This window comes from Sturnira hondurensis, unplaced genomic scaffold (assembly GCF_014824575.4).
Source record: "Sturnira hondurensis isolate 20B ecotype Veracruz unplaced genomic scaffold, ASM1482457v3 Scaffold0003693, whole genome shotgun sequence".
NCBI lineage: Eukaryota > Metazoa > Chordata > Mammalia > Chiroptera > Phyllostomidae > Sturnira > Sturnira hondurensis.
Window position 1 is genome coordinate 6,781,413 of NW_028076324.1, and position 13,530 is coordinate 6,794,942.

The window sequence follows — 13,530 nt, forward strand, 5'->3', positions numbered from 1 at the left end:
CTCGTCTTAGAAGCATTTCCTGAGGGGGCAGCTGTGAACTGCACCTCGGGGGTAATGAGGGAGCCGCTGTCACCCACAGTATGAACCTGGGCTGCGTTTCCTGTTTCCTGTGAGCCCAGCAAGTGGATGGCAGCCTCCAGAATGGCAGTGGGAAGGAAGGGCCTCCTGGGGCCCAGGAGCTGCTGGCCTGCACTAGAAGGCCCTGGTGTCTGCAAACCAGGAGCCGCTTCTGGCCATGCCTGCTTCTTTACCTGTGTCTGGCTGTTTATGAGCTGCAGCTTCAGTACTAAGTAATTGCAACCTGGGGTGTGTAACCCCAATACTAACCCCAGAAATACCTAGTCTGGCTGTCCACAGAAAACTGCCAGCCTCTGTCCTAATGCTAGCACCCACTGCCACCTCCTCAGACTTGGTTCAGCCTATCCTCTCCCTTGGACCTCTTCCCTGTCCCTCACCACCACTGCTGCTGAACCGTCTGAACTTGGTGACATAGAGCCGCGGCCAGTTTGTGCTCAGCTTCTGTGGGTCAGGAATCAGGTGCCTTGGGGACTGGAGTCATGTGGAGGCATTCAAGCTGGGTGCCTGGGTTGGGGCAACTTCAAGGCCAGACTCAGTGGGACAGAGTGCCCTCACGCGGCCCCACATCTATCATCAGGGCTTCCTCCCAGCATGGCAGCACAGGCTGCAAGACGAGGGTCCCAGGAGCAGGGTTGTTTCTGAGCAGCCTTGGAGGTCACACCGTGCCCCTTCTGCTTCACATGACTGGTTGAAATAGGCACCAGCCCAGCAAGATTCAAGGAGAGAGGACAGACCCCACCTCTTGATGGGAACATGTCCAAGAACCGGTGGTTCTAAAGCCACCACAACCTGCCCTCTTCCTCCTCAGACCGTACTCCACATGATTTTCAAAAGACGTTTTGCACACACAAATCTGACTGTAGTATCTGAGACCAGATTTGAATCATCTCTACTGACAAAGCCAAGGACAAATGGCTTCAACAGTCAGAAACCCAGTGCTCCACGAACTCTCCTTCCCGGGAGCCTGCTCACAGCTTTCCTTCTCCCCGCCTCTTCCCCCACAGGCGTGCATCTCCTAAACTCTAAGGGATCCCATGAGACTTGCAACCAGGGTAGCAATGGGCAGCGGCAGCTCAGCCTGGGCTAACCCCTGACCCTGGGTCTCCAAGGCCCACTTCTCCCTGACTTCTGGAGAGTCAAAGCAGCCTCACCTGGACCCTCTCCTGTTGCTGCTTCTGTCCTAAGCCCTTCCTTGTTCCATTGTCCCTAGCTTTAATAAAGGTACTTTCAAAATAAAAATAAAAGAACTCCAGTTTTGTAAGCTGCAAATGGAGATAATAGAGTTGTCCGGTTAAATTTGAATTTCAGATAAACAACAAAGTGTTTACTATAAGGGTATCACATGCAGCATTTGGGACATACTTACACACAAAAAATTATCCGTTAACTATCTGAAATGTAAATTTAACCAGGCACACTCGACATTTAGTTGCTAAATCTGACCATCCTGACACTAATAGAATCTACTTTCTAGGACTGTTAGGATTAAACAAGATGGGCCTGTGAACTCGTGCTATAAATACAAATTTTTTTCTAACTTCTTGACTCCGAGAAGAATATATCTGCCAAAAAGGACTCCTTGTGGTTAATTGGGTCCAAAATCATAACCAGAGTTGAGCAACCATTGTTTGCGGAAGTCCCTCATGAATGCTGCATGTCCGGAAAAAGCCACAAACTGAGCTGCCAGCCTCCGACACTACTCCTGCCACCGTGTGAGCTGACCTTATAAGAGAGCTGGGATCAAAACTTCACCGATAGGCCCTGGTTGGTGTGGCTTGGTGGATTGAGCACTGGCCTGCAAACCAAAGTTTCGCTGGTTTGATTCCCAGGTTTGATTCTGGGTATGTCCCTGGGTGACAGGCAAGGTCGCCAGTAGGGGTTGCATGAGAGGCAACTACACATTGATGCTTCTCTCCCTCTCTTTCTCCCTTCCTTCCCTTCTCTCTAAAAATAAGTAAAATCTGGGGCGGCCAACTGGAGACATAGGTGGAAACACTGTGCCTCCTCGCACAACCAAGTTTAAAGACAACAAAGTTTTAGTAACAAAAACGCAACCAAAACAGACAAAAAATTGAACTGTACGAAAGTCTGACAACACTGAACCATTCAGCTAGACTGGTAAGAGGGGCGGAGTCAGCGGCGGGTGGAGTGGGGTCACGCAGGAAAAAGCGGCCTGACTGACCCAGGCGAGCAGGCAGTGGTTGGCAGAACCCAGGCGTGGGGTAGCAACGGGCGGACCCATTGAGGGCACAAGGCAGCTCAGTCACACAGTCACACATTTACGCATAGATAAACCAGGCAAAGGAGTGAGCAGTGAGATAGACCACACCACCCAGGGCCCCAGCTCTGGGAAATAAAGCCTAAAAGCACCAATTGGAAAAACTTTCAGGGGTCAAGGTGCTGGGAGAGGCTCCCATGCTCACAGAGAGTTTATTGGAGAGACCCACAGGGTCCTGGGGGGTGCACAAGCCCACACATCCAGGAACCAGCACCAGAAGGGCCCAATTTGCTTGTGGGAAGCAGCAGAAGGGACCAAAATCCGAGAGAGAGCATGGAACACGCGCCATTGCCTCTCTGACCCCGCCCCCACATACAGCATCACAACCCGGCAACTGGGTCGCCCGCCCTGGTGAACATCTAAGGCTCTACCCCTCATACATAACAGGTGTGAACAGACCAAAACACTATGGCTCAAGAAGAACTCAAAGCCCCAGAGCTTGTAATTCTAAGTGATCAAGAAATAGCCAACCTTTCAGATGCACAGTTAAAACACTGGTGAATAGGATGCTCACAGAACTGATTGATTTTAGTCACAAATTAGAGGAACAAATGAAGGCTCAACTAATTGAAATGAAGGGAAATGCACAGGAAACCAATAGTGATGGAAAGGAAACTGGGACTCAGATCAGGGGAGTGGACCAGAAGGAAGAAAAAACTGACCAAACAAAAAAGTATGAAGAAACAAGAATTCAAAAAAAAATGAGGAGAGGCTTAGGAACCTCCAGGACATCTTTAAATGTTTCAACATCCAAATTATAGGGTTATCAGAAGGGGAAGAGGAGGAGCAACAAGTGGAAAACTTATTTGAACAAATAATAAAGGAGAACTTCCCCAATCTGGCAAAGGAAATAGACTTCCAGGAAATCTAGGAAGCTCAGAGAGTCCCAAAGAAGTTGGACCCAAGGAGGAACACACCAAGGCACATCATCATTACATTAGCCAAGATTAAAATGAAGGAGAGAATCCTAGAAGCAGCAAGAGAAAAGGGGACAGTCACCTACAAAGGAGTTCCCATCAGACTGTCAGCTGAGTTCTCAAAAGAGACCTTATAGGCAAGAAGGAGCTGGAAAGGAGTATTCCAAGTCATGAAATCCAAAGACCTACAACTAAGATTGCTCTATCCAGCCAAGCTATCGTTTAGAATGAAAGGGCAGATAAAGTGCTTCTCAGATAAGGTCAAATTTAAGGAGATCCTCATCACCAAGCCCTTATTATATGAAATGTTAAAGGGACTTATCTAAGAAAAAGAAGATAAAAATATGAACAGTAAAAGGACAGCAAACTCACAGTTATTAACAACCACACCTAAAACAAAAGCAAACTAAGAGGAAAGCTAGATAGGGAGTGGAACCATAGAAATGGAGATCACATGGAGGGTTAGCAACAGGGGGGTGGGAGGAGGAGAAGGGGGGAGAAGGTACAGAGAATAAGTAGCATAGAAAGTAGGTAGAAAATAGACAGGGGGCAGGGCAAGAATAGTATGGGAAATATAGAATCTAAAGAACTTGTGACACGTGGACATAAACTAAAGGGGGGAAATGGTGGGGGAGGGGTGTGCAGGGTGAAGGGGAATGAAGGGGGGAATGGGACAACTGTAATGGCATAATCAATAAAATATATTTTTAAAAAGTAAAAAAAAGTAAAATCTTAAAAATTTTTTTTTCACCAATAGGCTGAAGACCTGCCCTCCAATCAGAGCTGTGCAGCTATAATCTCATTTGTATCTTTACCAACCAATTAGAGTGGCTCCATTCTAAGTAATCAGGACACTGCCTTTTGGACAAAATTCTGGAGATTTGGAGTCTTATTTGCATAAAAATGAATGAATCAGGAACCAGGATTGGGAACGTCTCTATATGTGGTAGTCTCCCCTGTTTTGATGGCGCTCACTTTCAGTTCCTGATGGAGACTGATTCCCACACTGTGGCTGAACAGAGCTCTCTTGCTAGGACTGAGCTGGGACACAAGAGCTGTAACATTGGACCATCTCACCCGAGCTGGGCTGGCTGGGCTGTTTCACGGCTGTGCTGTATCATAATTGAGTTGTCTCACAGCCAAGCCTTCCCACTGCCACGCCATATCACAATTACATTGGTTTGCTGCAAAAAAAAGTATCCCTTCACCCCAATTTGAGGATTTCTATCAGTGTTGAATTGGGACAACCTTTGGTTGATGAACTCATCCCTAGCCTCATACACTCTACTGGGTGAAGACAGAACTCCAGAGCCTCATGTTTCAGGTGCTATCTAATCAGAGAAGAGATGGTGACTTGCTTCCAGAGCCCCAACACATAGGGGCTGGCTCAGTGGTGAATTCAACACATAGGTGAATTCACCTGCCATGTGGGATCAATGTTTCTGCCTCTTCTCTTCTAATAGCCGTGATCCCTTCAGTAGCAAAGGACAAAATGCCCCACTCAAAACGACTTAAGCAAAAAGGAAATTTATTGGTTTCTGTATCTGACAAGGCTGGGGGTTTCAGGCACAGCAGGATCCAGGCATTGGTTCTGTCCAGACTCTATCTCCCCCAACCTGTGGTCAATAGAATAAGAGCCCTAAAGATGTCCATCCCTTGATCCCAGAGTCTGTGCCTCTAGAAGCTAAGAAAGGCAGGAAACAATTTTCTTCTTGGTCCTCCAGGGAAATCAGCCTTGCATGCACCTGGGTGCAGCCCAGTGACACTCGCTAACTACTTCTGGCCTCCAGAACTAAGAGGATAAGTCTGTGTGGTTTCAGGCACTGAATGTGAAGCAATTCATTAATTTGTTAAAGCTGCAAGAGGAAACTAATATCCCCAAGCTCAACTTTCTGTGTGTGGGCCTCCTTTTCAGGGGGACTCCTGTCACTTTGGGACCACCCCCAGGCTGACGTCCTTCCAGCTCCAAGTCCAGCTGAGAGTGACGGCTGCTCCAGGCAGCACTCCATGCAGCTGAGCCTGGCAAGGACCCTCAGATTTGTGGCTGTCCCCCAAGTGTTCATAGCGCATGAATGTGTGTGCCATCTTTATCCAGAGCAACAAAGATTGGAAATAACCCAAATATCCGTGGAACGATGAACAGATGAACAAGATGTGGTCCAATCATATAACGGAATATGATTCAGCCTTAAAAAGGAAGGAAATGCTGACACCTGCTATAGTGTGGATGAGCCTTGAGGATATTATGCTCAGTGAAATAAGCCAGACACAGAACAAATACTGTGAGATTCTACTGTAGAGGCAGGAAGGAGGTAGTGGGTGCCAGGGACTGGGGAAGGGGAGTCAGTGTTTACTGGGGTCAGAGTGTCAGCTTGGGAAGATGAGAAAGTTCTAGAGACGGACGCAGGGGTTGCCTGCACGACAGTGTGATGTGCTGAATGCCACTGAGCCACACACTAAAGATGGTTAAGTGTATTTTGCTACGATAAGAAATAGGGCAAAGAAAACAATCATGTTAAAACTACACACACGCAAAGGTGCATGAGATGGGAGTAGAACCTGACAGGATATGCGATGAGGAGGAGGAATTTTTGTTGATTTCTCAGGTGGGATGTGTAATGTGCTTTTTCTCTCCAGAGAGCCTGTGTCTTTTAGGAGGACTTTTCTGAAATGCTTCTGGGTGAAGTAAAACCAGCCAGGGTGGTGCTGTGGGGAGTGAAGCTGTGAAAGTCCCCTCCCGCATAGGAAGGGGTGGGTGGGGTGTGAAAGGTGCTGGAGGCCCAGGCAGCATGTGCAGCTGAGTCCCCAGCACCATGGAGGCCCCCTTCTCTCTGCTGCTGCTGCTGCTGCTGCTGCTGGCCCCAGAGGCCCTTCGGGCAGGTGAGTGGGAGCAAAGCAAGGGAGGAAATGCGCAAGGTTTAGGCCCCTGGACGTTCGTGGATGGGTGTCAGGACAGAGATTGGGAATAAATTCCCTTTCCCCAGAAGGGGACCGATGGAAGAAATGGCAGCTGCTCCAGAAAGGAGGTGAGGCCCGAGCAGGGGCCCCAAGGAAGAGGTCAGGTCACATCAGGGCAGGCATTTTCAGTTTTTCTCATTAAAAAAAAATTTTAATTGACTTTAGAGAGGAAGGGGAAGGGAGAGAGGGAAATAGATCCATTTGTTGTTCCATTTATTTATGCATTTATTGGTTGCTTCTTGTATATGCCCTGACTAGAAATTTAAACCACAACCTTGGCTTAACAGGTGGACACTCTAACCAACCATACTACCCAGCCAGGACCACTAGATTTCTGTTATAAATATGTTGGCCCAGTTGTCTTATCACCCTTGCTGATAAGGGTGGTAACAAATATATGTTAATTATCAGAGCTAATGGAGAGTAAGTTTCAGGCACACTGCCCCTCATTCCTAAGTGCCATGATGTGTTTTCTGCGAACAAGGACATTCTCTACACAATTATAGCAGATTCTCAACACCATGCATTCATATGGTGCTGTTAGCTCCTCCACAGACCTTATTCAAATGTTTACACAGTGTCCTGTGAGGGAACAAACCCAGAGGGGTGCATCTGGTGTCCTCCTTCTCCTGAAGGTGTCCTTTGCCTTAAGAACAGTTTCTTCACTTCCCCCTGGGTCTTGTAACACTAGCATTTGTGATGCCTGTGGGCCTGCCTGCTGTGTCCCCAAAGTCAGGTTCAGGTTGTACATTTCCTGCCAGAACCACAGAGGGTTCACCCCTGCTTCCTCGCGCCATTACCTTGATCACTTGGTGAAGTTTACATTCACCCGATTTCTCCAGGGTAAAAACCACTGATTTCCTCTTGCAGTTTTCTTAAGGGAAGACTCTGGGGCTCTGAGGATATCCTGTGCTCCTCACACTTCACCCTGGAGCTGGATTTGCAGAATACCACAGAACGCAGGGCAGATGCAGGCTCTTTGCCTGCTGGCAGCATCCAGGAGGCAGGGTCCTTATATACATATGTACATAAACCTGGGTGGCAACGTAGGAAACCATGACCCAACGAGTGAGGTGATCTGTCCGGGATTGCCTGGCCGGGAAGCACAGAGATGGAATTTGAGGCCCTGCTGTTGGCCTCCCTGAATCATGTGTACCTACCTGGCCAGGACTGGATGACTAGGAGCTTGAGCTAGAAGGTGGTGGGTGATGGACATCCCAGAATTTTGTCTGGGCTGGATAAGAATGGCTCTGTGATAAATCTGGGACCCAATACGATAGGTATCCAACCACCTATCCATCAATCTTTCTCTGCCTTCCATCCAGCCATCATCCATTCATCATTCGTCGGCTATCCATCTATTTTTCATCCATCATTTGTTATTTTTCATCCACTCATCAGTATTTGCTGAGCACATACTGTTCAGGTCTGTTGTAAACAAGACAGGCACAGGGCCTACCCTCGGGAACTAGTGGGGACAGACAGTCCATGAGCAAGTCTGCATGCAATACAATGTCAGGGAGGGCAAGTGCCAGGAAGAGAACAGAGCAGAGTGAGGGGGCAGGGTTACATTAAGGAAGTTGGGAGGTACAGGGGTCTCTGAGGAGAGGGCTTTTAGACAGACACACCCAAGCCAGACGTGGGGATGTCTGCAGGAAAGGCTACCAGAGCAGCACAGGCAAAGGCCTCGCAGCAGCAGCGAAGGCAGTACAGCAGAGGGGCAGCCGGGAGGCCAGTGTGGCGAGAGCGGAGTGAGGAGCCACGGGACAGGGCAGGGCTAGTTCACGCGGCTCTTGTGGCTCGTAGGGAGTTTAGATGTTCAAAGCACGAAGCAGAATTGTAGGAAGATTTTCAACTGATTTACATTTAAAAACCTTTTATCAATCTTTTAAAACTCATGATTGATTTTGAAACAATTTTTATAACATTTTTATTGAGATGTAATTCACATGCCATACAGTTCACCCCTTTAAAGTATATAATCCAGTGGGTTTTAGTACATTCAGAGTGTTAGGCAACCAGCACCCCTACCTAGTTTCAGGAAGTTCCATTGTCCCAAAAAGCAACTCCATCCCCATTAACAACTACTCCCACAGCCCCTGGCACCCATTAAGCAGCCCACTTCCTGCCTCTGTGTGGTTCCCTGTTCTGGACATTTCACATAAATGGAATCACACACTATGCAGCCCTTTGTGTCTGCTTTCTCTCACTGAGCATCACGTGTTCAAGGGCCACTGAAGCTGTAGTGAATGACCGTGCCCCACCCTTTTCATGGCTGAGTAATACTCCAGTGTGTGAATATATCACCTTTTGTTTATCCATTACCTGTTGCTGGACATGTGGGCCGTTTCCACTATTTGCAGTTGTGAATCCGACAGCTGTGAACACGTGTGCACAAGATCTTGTGGGTATATGTTGTTCTTCCCCTTGGAGGGGAGTTGCTGCGCCCAGTGGTAACTGTTTAACCTTTGAGGAACTGCCAGATTGTTTCCACAGTGGTGGCACCATTTTACATGCCAGGGAAGGGATGTGATGGTCCAGTTTCTCCGTCTTAAACAGCTCCTCTAGCTGCTGCAACAGGGGTTGCACTGTGGTGACCAGGGGAGTCCCGGTAGGGCCCAGAAGCGAGGGAGGGGGATGTGTGAATGCAAGATGGTCACTTGCTGGTGACCATGACGTAGGGGTAAAGGATGGAGGAGGATCAAAGGCAGTCTCGCTTGCTGACCTGAATATCTCAGGAAACAGAGGGCACTGGGTTAGGGTTGAGGCCCCTCGGCCGCAGCAGGGATGGGGCACCTGGCCCTAATCTGGAGCTCTGTTCCTCTCCCTAGGAGGTGAAACATTGAAGACCCACATCATTGGGGGTCGCGAGGCTGTCCCCCACTCTCGACCATACATGGCCTCGCTGCAGAAAAACGGCACCCACCTGTGTGGGGCAGTCCTTGTGGACCGCCTGTGGGTATTGACAGCTGCCCACTGCGTGGCCCAGCCGTAAGTGATCCTAACCTGCCCACCCCCTCTGTCACCCTGAGTGTCCCCGATTCTATCCCAGGTTCCCCATTCTTACCGAGAGGTGGATCCTGACAGACTTAAGTCAATTGTAGGGTGTAGGGCTGCCCCCTTTCCCTCTCTTGTGATTGCTCTGGTGTGTGTATGTGGCGTCAACCTTGGGCGTGCCTAAGTGACATTATGCTGAAGGGTTCCTAGGGAAACTTTACTTGCCACAACAAAGCACCTTCCAACTGCGCAGAGTTTGGGCCTCTTGGGACACCCAGAAATGTGTCTCTCATTGTGGCCGTGGGGTTAGCCCTGGTCTGTGAGGGTGGCAGAACCAATCTAGGAAGCCACCAAATAAATCGATCTTGGAGGTGCCCTATCTCTGGACTACACAGTAATGAAGACCCCAGATAAAACTGGTCAAAGTAACCAAAGGCTATCTGTTTTGTTCGTGTGAAAGAAAGGCTCAGGAAGACATAAGGCTTCAGGCACAACTTGATCCATGAGCTGGTCAGGAGCCTACCTGTCCCTCAGTGCTTCTGTCATGTACCTTGGCCATGTTTCCAGGAAGGTTCTTGCATGGTGGCAAGTTTGGAACCCCTTCGATCCTGTGGAAAGAGTTTGTTTCTCTATAGTTTGTGCAAAGTTATGAGGATCAGTACTTACAGGCCCAGCCTAGGTCACGTGCCAGCCTTAGAACAAATCACTTTGGTTGAGGCTTAACATATGCACTGGGTGAGGCTGAAGCCCCACAGAGGGGAGCCCCAGGCTGGAAGTCATCATTTTTGAACACACACAGCCTAGCCTCTGGCCAGAGATAAACTGGACTCTGGGGCAGGGGTGGGAGCAGGGACAGTTTCCTGGATGCGGGGAGGAGGAGGCAGTTGAGAAGGGGCAGAGCAAGGCCCAGCCATAGAGAGGCCAGGTAAAGGAGCCAGGTACGGGGCGGGGGGGGGGGCGGCGTGTTGCAGCAGATATCTCTTGACCTTGAAGTCAGCCTAGATGGACCCTGGAGGCAGAGCTCGGGTGTGTGGAGGGCTCCCCAAGCTGTAGGATGGCAGCACATACCCTGATTCTGCTGCCCACAGGACCAATCAGCTGAGGCTGAAGCTGGGGCTCCATGAGCTTGGAGACAATGTCCTCAATTTAAAAGTCAAGAAAGCAGTTCTGCACCCCAACTACAAGCCGGCCCCTGATCTGAGGAATGATCTCGCACTGCTTAAGGTGCTGTGGCGGGGTAAGGGGTGGCGGCTGCACCCAGACCCCCTTCTCTCACTGCCTGTCTCCCACTGTCCCTCACTTAGCTGTCCCTTCTTGTAGTTGGAGCATAAGGTGGCTTTCAACAAGACTATCAAGCCCCTGGCCTTACCCAGAAGGCACCAGCCAGTGGCGACAGGAGCAAAGTGCAGTGTGGCCGGCTGGGGGCTGACCCAGCTTGAGCAACTGGCAAGAGCACTGAAGGAGCTGGACATGCATGTTCTGGATGCCAAGATGTGCAACAACAGTCGTTTCTGGAATGGTGCCATCACCCCCAACATGATCTGCTTGGAAGCCAAGTCCAAGAATGAGGGCCCCTGCAAGGTAAAGGGGCAGTGGCGGCGGGGCAGATTAGCCTGAGGTGAGGGCATCAGCCTGCGGTCAGGGCAACCTGGCAAGACCCAACTCTCCCTGGGCCCCAGCTCTGCCCATTCTCTGGGGGATCCTGGAGATTGGTACTAGCATTAGTCCATTTTCCAGATATAGAAACTGAGGCACAGAGAAGTTAAGTGACTTGCCCATGACCACATAGTCAGGGAGCAGCAGAGATGGGGTTTGAACTCTAGCACTAAAGATGATCACAGCATGTACAAAGGTCCTGGGGTGGAAAGAAGAAGCAAAGAGTGTTAAAAGGACAGGAAGGAAGGAAAAAGGGAATGAAAGAGGTTGGGAGGGGAGTAAGGACATGTGTGTAGGTAGATGTGGGACTTGGGGGTGTCTCACCCTGGAACCACCCTCTCGCCCCCTGGGGATAAACAGGCTTTCTTCAGTAGGCACTGAGGGTAACCGGTCTTCCACAGGGGGACTCAGGAGGGCCCCTGGTGTGCACCGCAGGCCAAGTGGCTGGAATCCTGTCCTTCAGCTCCACAACATGCGTTAACATATTCAAGCCCCCTGTGGCCACTGCTGTGGCCCCCTATGTGTCCTGGATCAAGAAGATCATCAGGCGCTGGCCGGCTGCGCCTCAGGCCTGATGCTTCAGAGGTGATCCCAACTCCCCTGCTTGTGAGACCCCCCCCCCCGGCAGAATTATGGGGAGGGGCAGAAAGAGGACTGGCCACACTCAGAGGACAAATAAATTGTAATAAAGAAACTGCAGGAGTCCTGCCTGGATTCTGTTCCCACTTCTGCCATGCTGCCTGTGAGGCCTAAGACAAGCCTTGGTTTCCCTGCTTATAAAACAGAGGTTGCACTTTTGAGGCTGCTGAAGGCAGCCCAGTAGCAGGCAAGGGCCGGCTCCTCCCAGGAGGGGCTCTGGGGCAAGGCCAGGAGGATGGCAGGGCATGGCTTTGTCCAGGGCTGGGAGCCGCAGCCAGAGTTCAGCTGGCAGGCAGGGGATGTGCCGGGTGCTGGGGGACAGGGGTCACTGAATACAACATCCCAGAACCTTCTTCCTTTTATTTCTTTTGTAATATGTTTACAGTCTTGGGATATAATTCTCATGCCTTACAATTCATCTATGTGTATAATTCAGTGGTTTTTAGCGTGTTCACAAGGTTATATAACCATCACCTCTATCTAATTCCAGAACATCCCATCACCCCAAAGAGCAGCGTTGTCCCCACCAACAATCACCTCCAGCCCCTCCCAGGCCCCTGACACCCGCGAATCCACTCTCTGTCCCTGTGGATGTGCCCGTTCTGGACATCCCATAGAAAAGGATCGCACGCTGGTTGCCTTTTGTGTCTGGCCTCTCTGAGCATCACGGCCCATCCACAGTGTAGCGAGTGCCAGTGCTTCACTCCTTCTCGTGGCCGAGTGACATTCGAGTGTGTGGACGGCCACATCCATCCCTCGACGGACATTTCGGTTGTGTTCACCTTTGGCTATTGTGAATTTACTGCCATGGACACATGTGCGCTTGTACTTGTGTGGACACCATTTCATCTCTTGGGTGAGCACCGAGGGTGAAATTGCTCGGCCATGCAGTGGCTCTGTGTAACTTTTTGAGACACTGCTGTTTTATAGCAGAATCTTTGTATTATGAAAATTCTGTGCCCTGGCTGGTGTGGCTCAGTGGGTTGAGTGTCAGCCTGTGAACCAAAGGGTCACTGGTTCGATCCCCAGTCAGGGCACATGCCTGGGTTGTCGGCCAGGTTCCCAGTTGGGGGGCACGTGAGAGGCAGCTGATCGCTATATCTCTTTCATATGGATGTTCCTCTCCCTCTCTTTCTCCCTCCCTTCCCTTCTCTCTGAAAATAAATAAATAAAATCTTTTTAAAAATTGAAGAGGAGAGAATACTCCCAAACTCATTTAAAAAGAAAGAGAGAGAGAAAGGGAGGGAGGGAGGGAGGAAGGAAGTTCTGTAACACATGGCAGAATTGAAATAGCTGCATAATGAGCACGTAGGTGACTCACCCCCACTGGTCCTCTGTCCACCTATCCATCCAGCTCATCTGCCGACGCATTTGCATTTCGCAGCACCGCTCTGCAAACACTCTCATGGGGCTTGGTCCCTCCATCTCCCTCTGTCTCTCTCTCTGTCTCTGTCTCTCTCACATACAATGAAATGCATGAATCTAAGTGGATGATGTGCTCTTTTGACAAGAGCCGACAAATGCTTGTAATTCAAACCCCAGCCCAAGGAGACTCCACTGCCCCTTACAGTCTTGCCTAAAATTTAGTTTTTGCATAGTTATTACTGCACATGGGAAGTAGTTAAAGGGACAAAAGGTTACCCTGGAGGAAGATAGTTGTCCCCCATTTTCACCCAGGAGGCAAGTCTTATGTCTTCATCCAAGGTGTCTGTGCAACATTTTTACAGGGTTTTTTAAAAGATTTTATTTTTTAATTTATTTTAGAGAGAGAGGAAGGGAGGGAGAACGGGAGGGAGTGATACATCATTGTGTGGTTGCCTCTCATGTACCCCCTGTTGGGGACCTGGCCTGCACCCCAGGCATGTGCCCTGACTGGGAACCGAACCGGAGAACCTTTAGTTTGCAGGCCAGAGCTCAATCTGAAACCAGAAAAGACACCAGAGTTCGTGCTGCCTGTCACTACCAAACCCAATAAGCAGAGACAGATTGAATCTTTCCGGGCACTTT

General features: G+C 49.7%; 1 protein-coding gene across 1 annotated transcript; it reads left to right on the forward strand.

Annotated features, from left to right (window-relative positions):
- Nucleotides 1–6,045: 6,045 nt before the first annotated feature.
- GZMM (granzyme M) lies at nt 6,046–11,876 on the forward strand. Its single transcript, XM_037042273.1, has 5 exons — nt 6,046–6,153; nt 9,063–9,222; nt 10,317–10,452; nt 10,549–10,809; nt 11,286–11,876. The coding sequence occupies exons 1-5, from the start codon at nt 6,087–6,089 to the stop codon at nt 11,457–11,459; spliced, it is 798 nt and encodes a 265-aa protein (XP_036898168.1). The 5' UTR covers nt 6,046–6,086; the 3' UTR covers nt 11,460–11,876.
- Nucleotides 11,877–13,530: the final 1,654 nt, after the last annotated feature.

Coding starts and splice junctions, on each gene's coding strand:
- GZMM (XM_037042273.1), top strand. CDS start 6,087: ATGGAGGCCCCCTTCTCTCTGCTGCTGCTGCTGCTGCTGCTGCTGGCC. Junction 6,154..9,062: donor CCCAGAGGCCCTTCGGGCAG/GTGAGTGGGAGC, acceptor TCCTCTCCCTAG/GAGGTGAAACATTGAAGACC. Junction 10,453..10,548: donor ATGATCTCGCACTGCTTAAG/GTGCTGTGGCGG, acceptor CCCTTCTTGTAG/TTGGAGCATAAGGTGGCTTT.